The 9416-nt window shown below is 51.3% G+C and overlaps 1 protein-coding gene across 2 annotated transcripts; it reads left to right on the forward strand.

The window, feature by feature from the left end:
* The first annotated feature begins 342 nt into the window (after positions 1–342).
* Positions 343–2455, forward strand: LOC310914249 (C-signal-like). Of its 2 annotated transcripts, none has more exons than XM_083870277.1 (6): positions 343–497; positions 814–865; positions 1050–1237; positions 1553–1711; positions 1807–1929; positions 2203–2455. In XM_083870277.1, exons 1-6 carry the CDS (start codon positions 351–353, stop codon positions 2314–2316), a joined length of 783 nt encoding a protein of 260 aa, XP_083726403.1. In that variant the 5' UTR covers positions 343–350; the 3' UTR covers positions 2317–2455. The 2 variants fall into 2 exon arrangements, with proteins under 2 accessions (XP_083726403.1, XP_083726404.1); XM_083870278.1 differs by having other exon boundaries at positions 1807–1926.
* The last annotated feature ends 6961 nt before the right edge of the window (positions 2456–9416 follow it).

A 9416-nucleotide genomic window follows, 5' to 3' on the forward strand; every position in this document is an offset into this window, starting at 1 on the left:
AGTTCTTCTTGTGAAGGTATCAAGCCCATGTGAGCCATGGAGCTTACCACATCCTTCTACAGGCTGATCCTTCCCACCTCACCCCCATCTTCTCCTGCCTTATGGCACTGGGTTTCCCAAGGACAGCAGAATTTGCCTGAACTCACCAAAGGTTTTTGCCCTTTGTATACAAGGACTGGCTCCCAGCTACGATCTATTTCCTGGAATCTGAAGGGCTGGATCAGTTGCTCCTCCTGGATCCAAGGGTTGGTGTAAACCCTGAGTGGGTGGGGTGTCTGTGGAAAATGATATAAGGAAATATTACGGAGCAGAGCAAACAGTGGAAGCAGGAGCACAGGAGGACAAGCAACATGGGAGAGCTGTGTGTCCACTCTGTTCTGGTGACTGGAGCCAACCGAGGCATCGGCCTGGGGCTCGTCCAGCATTTCCTGAGGATGCCAAAACCACCACAGTGGATCTTTGCAGGCTGTCGGGACCCCAAGGGACAGAGAGCACAGGTGAGACGGGGCAGGGGGAGACTGGATCAGGAATGGTGTTTGCAAGTGTCTGGAGATGCAGTCGGGCACCTGCAGCACAGGTCAGCTGGCTTGTGACACCACAGGACCAGTTGTGCATGGGATGTGTGGAGGGAAGAATGGCACATGGCACGTATAGAAGGCACAGAGCCCCATGAGATGTGGCAGCTCGAGCAGGTGTTGGAGACAAAGTGGTGCAGGGACAGAGATGGAGTGACATGGGCTTTGCCTGGGAAAGACTGAGCCTCTGCACAGCCCCTTCAGCCTCTCCATGCCTACACAGTGCCCTCTCTTACAGGTGTTACAGAATTTGGCTTCCAAGCACCCCAACATCATCATCATCCCGCTCGGTAGGTGCCCCGAGGTGGGGATCCTTTGCCCCAGTTCCTCTGGCGAGTGCCCAGGCTGGGCACACCCTGGGAGCCCCGTGCTGGGAGGGAGCTGTGCCAAGGGGCTGGTGCCTGCGGGGCCATGGGGCACTGCCACCTCTGGGGGAACAGAGGGGACTCCACCACGGGGACACAGGCTCTGCAGAAGTCGCCGACCCTGCCAGCATCAAGGCAGCTGCAGCCAAGGTTGGGGAGCACCTGGGGGGCTCTGGGCTCAACCTCCTCATCAACAATGCTGGAATTGTGAAGATGAACACACTTGATGCTGAAACATCAGAGGACATGAGAGAGATTTACACCACTAACACAATTGGGCCCCTGCTGATGGGCCAGGTGAGTCCCCTGCACTACAGCACAGCTCCAGAAGAATCCCTTCCCTTGTCCTCAAGCTGGACATTATAGAGGCTGTGAAGGGCCAGTGGGAGGGGCTCCTGTCACTGCTCTGGTGCCCTGATGGGCTCTCAGTTCATGAGAAGTTTGTGGAGCCATGGGCTGGAGCTCAGGAGCTGGAGACAGACAGGCTGGGGCACTGGGAAGAAGAGAGGGGATGTCTCAGTGCTGTTGCCAGTGTTCTCCATTGTGAAAGGAGCTTCTCCCCTGCCCTGGGCCATGTCTGTGTGTGCTCCCGTCCCCTCTGTCTCCTCACAGGCATTCCTGCCCATGCTGAAGAGGGCTGCCCAGGGGAGCCCAGGCTCAGGGCTGAGCTGCAGCAAGGCTGCTATCGTCAATATATCCAGTATTGGCGGCTCCATCGGGTCTCGCTTTCGCTGGGACGTGGTCCAAGCCACCTCATACCGCTGCAGCAAGGTACTGTCACACCTTTGCTACCCCTGCCCAGCTTTGAATTCTCTTGCAGGCTCCCATTCCCTTCCCACCACCATCCCTTCATTGTCTCCCCACAGGCTGCTCTGAACATGCTGAGCAAGTGCCAGTCCCTGGCGTACAAGGAGCACGGCATCCTCTGCATCGCTCTCCACCCTGGCTGGGTGCAAACAGACATGGGCAGCGGTGGCGGAAAAGTGGTGGTAGGAATTCCACTGGGGTGGGGCCATCAGAGCTCCTGTGCTGGTTTTCCATGCCCATGGCTTCCCTGCCTGCCCAATCGCTGTTGGGGCAGCTGCCCCTGTCCTGGTCCTGGGTGCTGGGTGTCCCCATCCCCCTTGGTTCCCTGCTCGGCCCCTCTGTCCTGGTTGTTCAGAGTTTTCAGCTTTCCCCTTTCCCCTGGAGCGCCTCCTTCCCCCAGCCTTGGCTGGGCCAGGGCCTCAGGCATGGGCTGCATCTCCCCCTCTGCCCCACAGCCCCCTGTGACAGTGGATGACAGCGTGCAAGGGATGCTGAAGGTCATCTCCTCCCTCTCAGAGAAGGACACTGGCGCCTTCCTGGACTGGGAAGGGAAGGTCGTACCCTGGTGAGACACCACTTCAGGATCCTGGCAGCCAGAAGGGACCCTGTGCCACTGCTCCCACGTTTCCCACACCCTCAATAAATTCCTGCCAAGCACCTCCAGCTCTGTTGTGCATTGCCAGCTCATGAGATGGCCCCTTCCCAGATAGCTCACTCCTCATCCTGGGATTCAGTGGTGCCACAGCTGCCCTCGACTCACAGCTGTCACTGGCATCCCCATGAGTGTCTCATGGCACCGTGACTGCCCTCTGGAGACCTCCCCTCCAGGAGGCACTGGAGAAGCTGGAGCAGGGCCCCTCTCCTGAGAGGAGACGGATCTTCCAAGCCCCTGCAGGACTGGCTTTCCCCTGCCCAGGCTGAGCTGCCTGAGGGGCTGTGGGTCACAGGGACCAGCTGTCCTCTGCCCTCATCTGGGGGATGGCTGGTCACAGGTGGGACAGAGGGACACACAGCGCTCGGGCAGAGCACAGGGATCCTGCCCCGGGCTCAGACAGGGGTGGATTAAGGCTGGGTGTGGAGACAGAGCAGAGAGACATTGGCTGCCAGAATTTGCCAAGGTTGGGGGTACAGGGAGACCACAGGGACACATGTGGGTTGGGGAAGGGGAGGGAAGGTGCTTCCCAGGTGTTCTGGTTTGGGTTGAATTAGGGGAGAACCTTCAATGAGTCCCCTAATAACAAAACCTCCACCACCTCTCCCCCAACCCTGGGTTTGGGAAGGAATCTCTTGAACACAAAGTGGAAAAAACCGGTTTATTAACAAATGAATAAACACCCCCCGACACAAGGGAAAAAAAAGAACAGAAAAAGCTCAGGTTACTGTGAGGGGGAGGGCGCAGAGCTTCTTTCACGAGCCCCGGCGATCCTCTTCGGACTCCTCCAGCCAGATCAGCTCCGGGTGCTGGTCCTAAATCTTAAAGGGGTGGGGGGGGGAAGGGAGAAGAGGGAAAGGAAAAAGGAAAACAAACAAACAGAGCACAGAGGCGGCAGAAAGAGAAAAGAAAAACGTAAGGGCAAGAATATAAGCAGAAATTGCAAGGCAGCGAAGCACGCCTAAAAGCCAGGAAGCCAAAGCAAAAGCCGCGCCAGAGCGAGAGAGCGGAGCCAGCCCACAGTGCCCACCCAGCTACAGGGAAGGGACAACTGTTAGACATAACAAAGGAGTCCACGATATGGGATAGAGAGCACTGTCAGCCCAGGACACCAAGCCCTTCTCTTCTTGAAGCTCCACAACCAAGCACCTCATCCCCATGTTCTGGGCATCCTGGAAGAGGCACAGCCCTGCCTGCACAAGCCAGGGAATGGTTGGGTGTTGTATTTCTCTAAGGAATGGTTTTTCCCCCTCGGACCCCTGGAGTATGAAACCATATGCTTTAACCCTTCCTTTCTCTCTTGTCTTCATTGGCGGATGTTGTTCTTGAATTTCTTGCTTTCAAGTGTTTGAGTCTTTGCAGCAGCTTCTCACGCTGCTTCATGTAAACAATATTTTATTTTTAGAAATTATCAGTATGTTTTGCATTTTTGTTCTCCGAGAGAGAACTTGACTAATGGTCATATTGACCAATGGAGTTAGGAGGTTGTAACCTCCTTGGACTAATCTTGGCCCTCTGTACAAAATGTATATAAGCCTTTGGAGTCAGATAATAAAGAGCTTTCTATGATTTACCAAGCTGCTGCTTGCTGTCTTCTGTTAAGGTTCACTCCCACGTCTTAACGTGTTGCCCCTCTAAAGACGTGGGGCAACAGGCGGATGTCCAGCTATCTTCTTTCTGAGCAGGAGGCTACATAATGCCCCGCTTTTCCTTGTTCTCTCTCTTTTGCCCTGGATTCCTTGAAGAATAAACCCCTTAGAAAAAGATCCCAGGAGGAGAGCCTCTTTTGATATCTTTTGTCTTGTCCCTGGTATATTTCCATCCAAGGCCTCCCAAGTGCTGAGCCAGCCAAAGTCCCCTGGGAGGTGGGCAGAGGGTTAATTTTTTCAGTTGGCATTCATCATCGGTTTTTATGAAATACGGAAAGCCCATGCAGTAGCTGGAGCCCTGTTTAGGGGTCTCATAAGCTTTTGAGTGGATCCAGCTACTCTGTCACCTACCCTTCCATTTCTCTGCAGCTCTGGGTGCTTGGGGGTGCGGCCAATAATTCGTGCCCCAGGACAAGAACTTCTGATGCTGTTCCACAGTCCACAGGAAATAGGTAAAAATCCCCCCTTGTTGCAGCTGCCCCAGGATTAGCACCTCGTGGGGCAGGGTTTGCCAGTGGACTACCATGGAAGCCACGGCTCTCGGGGGTACCAGGACCCAGCAGATGCAGCTTGGGAATAAACACGGGTTTTTTTCTTTTGGGTTTTTGCCGGCCAGAGATCTGCGGCATGTGGGGTCGCCTCGGCCTGGCATGGACTGCGTTTTGGGGGTTGCATGGCACGGGTCAGGTCCCAGGGCCAGGTTAGGGTGGCAGGACCCCCCCGTGTCACACTTTCTCACGGCACTGCGGGTTCCCCCCGTTCGTCTCTGCTCTCTCAGCAGCGAGCGAGCTGGGGAAATCGTGCCGTGTGGTTTTTTTTCGCGTCAGGAGGTAGATATTGGACAAACAGCCTTTAAAACATCAAGAAATATGGGCGTGCGGCTGTCTGTCCCTCAGAAGAGAATGATAACACACCTTAAAAATATTTTATCTGATGCTAAAATCCCTAGAAAGCTACTAATAAGATTTGTCTACTGGCTAAGCACTGAAATTCCAGATTCTGATTTGCAAGATTTACATTCCGTTTCGTTTTGGGACAAAATTGGACAATTATTAACTCTAAAAGTTGAAAATGGTGATAAAAATGTTTATTTATTCCAATATTCTTACAAGCTCACAAGCAGTTGCTGGAGGCAGAGAACAGCAGACAGACACAGATAAATCCTCCGAATAATCCTTCTTTCTTTCCTGATTCCTCTGTGCCTGAACTGGAGGGGTTAACGAGCCCCCCTGACAGAAACAGGACCCTGGGAATGACCATATCGCCACAGGACTCCTGACTTACCCACAGCAACACCTGGTGGAGAGCAACAGCAGACCTCGTGTGCTTGCTTGCCCTCCTCACCATCCCTTCTCCTCCCTAATCCCCGCCCCTACCCCATACCCTCTACCCAACCCATTCCTGCCTTTGCCTGTCCCACCCCACCCTCCCTCCCACTGCCTACCCCTCCCTCTGAGTTTCTGAGTTTCCACAGTGACAGAGGCAGGTCCTCTGCAGCCCCAGGGGAGAGGGTATTCCCTCACGGCAGGGGTACAGGAGCAGCCTCCCCTGAGACCCTGGGATGGAGCAGGGGGGCTGCCCCTTGCCAGACCCCAGGGGGTGGGAGAGGGGATACCTCCTGCTTCCCTGGGCACTGAAAGCGCAGCAGAAATTCTAACAACTCAGACAAATGTTGAGGAAAGCATACCCTCTGTGGCACCTGTTGTTTATCTTGGTAGGAGAAACGCCAGGAGAACTTATCAGCCGTTATCCTACCAAGATAAAAAGGAAATTTGCAAGATACAGAGAGAATTTGGAAGATCTAGTGAAATTTTTAAAGACATGATGAGGGCAACTCTTAATTCAAATGAGATGGTACCCAGTGACATAAAGGACTTACTCAGATGCCTGTTAACTCCCTCAGAGTATGATCTGTGGGAAAGCAGATGGAAAAGGGCATTGTCAACATTATTACAAGAGATTCACCAAACTCCTAGTGAAACTAAAGACAATGATGGTTATGATATTACACACGACCATCTCTTTGTTGAAGGTGCTTTGTACTGCCCAGAAAAGCAAACTCAATTATTATCCAAGTCACTTTTAGATAAGATCTGAAATGTTGCAGAGAAAACATTTTACCAGTTACTGACAATTGAAGTTAAGGGCAGCTGTCTAACTATAACACAATCTCCTTCAGAGACTTTCTTGCAGTTTGTGGACTGGCTGAGAACGTAAGTGGAAAGACAGGTGCAAGATCTGTTGGTGCAGGCAGAATTGATCAAAGAGATGGCTCAAAGAAATGCTAATGAGATGTGCCATAGAATTATCCTCAGCCTCCCGCTGGAGCCAGTGCCTAGCCTTGCACATATGATAGAAGCCTGCACCAGGAAAGCAGAATTGTTCAGTGCACCTGAAAGGAATGCAGGACTGACACAACCACAGTCTGCGGCAGCTGCAGTGCCAGGACCAAGGAAGCAACCAATGTCACCAGAACAGCTGCAGCGCATCGTCTGCCTTCGTTGCAAAAAGCCAGGACACTTTGCCAGGCCCTGCCCACAGAACCAGAAGCAGAAGAAGTTTAACAAACGAAAAAACTGAGTTCACAGCACGACCCCACAGTTAATATTGCTACGCACAAAGACACAAATATAGCGGGACCTGCACTGACTAAAGCCTCTCTCTTAAAAAAAAAGGGGGAGGAAGAGACACACAGTGTGGGGGTGCAGAAAAATAAAAATGCCAAATGCTCAACGAACAAGGTTTGGCATCTGCGAGGCCGAATAAGGCTTGTGACTACCAAATGTATTCATTTCACGTCTGCTGATTGGGCTGTTGTTACAGTGGACCTGTCAAACACCTCACAGGACCTGATGGTTTACCACATGGGACTGGACAGTGAGTATTTTGTTACTGGGGACACAGCACACATGCCTTCACAGACTGAGATACCACCTATGACCATTAAGGGAAAGATAACAGGCCTGATGCTATTGGCACGTTGTATCCATCCACCATTTTACCTGGTAGAGGGGCAAATTCTTGCCCAAGCCATTCCTGTTCCAGCAGAGATCACAGCAGATGGAAAATCACCGGAAGTCTACTGGGCAGAGGTGTTGGGAGAAGACAGACCCTCTCTGGCATGTGACATAGCCTGTGGCTCAGAGCACCTCCATGTGGATGGGGTGTTAGACACAGCTGCAGACGTCACAGTTATACCTAAGACCATGTGGCCATCACATTGGGAATTGCAACCTCTAGCGGCAAACTTCAGGGCATAGGAGGAATCGCATAGGCAAAAATCTCAAAAAACATAGTGCAAATTGAGGGACCTGACAGGAAATTGACAAGTGTCCGTCCGTTTGTTGCTGAATACAAGGCCCACCTGTGGAGGAGAGACACCATGTCCCATGGGGAGTCCAGTTGGTCATTCCTAAGACACCCCAGGATTTTTGAAAATAGCCACTGTGGAGCACCCTACCCAAAAGTTAATGTGGTTGGATAATACCCCAAGATGGGTAGCACAGTGGCTGCTAAGCAAAGAGAAGCTCAAGGTGCTTGAGGAGCTTGTAGAGGAGCAATTGGCTCAAGGACACATAGAAGAGACAACAAGCCCTTGGAATTCCCCAGTCTTTGTAATAAAGAAACCGGGGAAGGACAAGTGGAGGCTACTCCATGATCTCTGAGAAGTAAACAAAATTATAGGGGACATGGGACCACTCCACTTAGGGATGCCTACTCCAACAATGCTTCCTCGAGATTGGAAATTGGCTGTCCTAGATATCAAGGATTGTTTTTTCCAAATCCCATTACACCCAGAAGATTCCCCACAGTTTGCATTCTCAGTTCCCACCATCAATCAAGAAGCCCCAGTGAAGCGCTATCACTGGAGAGTTTTGCCCCAAGGTCTAAAATCCAGCCCTTTTATATGCCAACAATATGTAGCCTCATTGCTGTCTCCGGTACGTGCCGAGAGAAAGGATGCCGTCATCCTTCACTACATGGATGATGTGCCTGTGTGTGCCCCCAATGACTCTATACTCCAACACACACTTGACCTAGTGGTTAAGGTTTTAACCTCTGCTGGATTTCAATTGCAGGAAGATAAAGTTCAAAGGATGCCACCTTGGAAGTACCGGGGTTTGGAAATACTGCAAGGATTGTTGTTCCGCAGAAATTGCAAATTGAGTGCAATCTCAAAACCCTAGCAGATCTTCACTCCTTGTGTGGATCTTTGAATTGGGTAAGACCCTGGCTAGGCCTCACAAATGAGGATCTAGCCCCCCTCTTCAATTTATTGAAGGGGGAGAGGGAACTGGTTTCTCCCAGGGAACTTACCCCAGAGGCAAAGATGGCAATCGAAAAGGTACAGAAGGCCTTGTCAGAGAGACAGGCTCATTGGCGTGAGCCAAACATGCCTTTCCATTTAATTGTTCTAGGAAAGCTGCCACATTTACATGGTTTGATTTTTCAATGGATCGAGGGGCAGAGAGATTCACTCTTGATCATAGAGTGGGTCTTCCTCTCTCACCAAAGATCCACTAAGCCACAAGAATTGATAGCTCAGCTGATTCAGAAGGCCAGGGTGAGATTGTGTGAATTGGCGGGTTGTGATTTTACATGCATCCACCTCCCTGTCAAACTTTCTGAGGAGGAAGGAACTCTCCTGAGAGACTGACCAAAGAGATGTTTGAACATTTGCTCCAGGGCAATACCAGTCTCCAGTTATCTCTGGACAGCTACAGGGGACAAATATCAGTCCATGCCCCATCTCACAAGTTGTTCAATGAGGAATTCCACCTCATTCCTCGTGAGAAGAGGAGTCAGAGACCACTTAAGGCTCTCACAGTGTACACGAACACATCCGGGGCTTCTCACAAGTCAGTGATGATGTGGAGAAATCCACAGACTCAGCACTGGGAAGCTGATGTTGAGTTTGTGGAAGGATCCCCCCAAGTGGCTGAACTGGCCGCAGTGGTAAGAGCCTTTGAGAAGTTCTTGGAGCCAATTAATTTGGTAACCAACTCTGCTTACATAGCGGGGATAGTGTCCAGAGCAGAGCAGGCCGTGCTCAAAGAAATAGAGAATGAACATCTTTTCAGGTTGCTTTCAAGGCTAATTTATTTAATTTCTCATAGAGAACATCCATTCTATGTGATGCATGTAAGGTCACACATCGATTTGCCAAGTCAAATTGCAGAAGGGAATCACAATGCAGATGCCCTTGCTGCACCCGTTGAAAAACCACATCTCCCTGACATCTTCCAACAGGCAAAGCTGAGTCACCAACAATACCATCAAAATGTGCCAGGTCTGATCCGTCAGTTTTGCTAACATGGAGTCAGGCTCGAGCCATTGTGACCACCTGTCTCAATTGCCAGCTCCAGGC

Source organism: Zosterops lateralis, assembly GCF_965231275.1.
Source record: "Zosterops lateralis genome assembly, chromosome: 12".
Lineage (NCBI taxonomy): Eukaryota > Metazoa > Chordata > Aves > Passeriformes > Zosteropidae > Zosterops > Zosterops lateralis.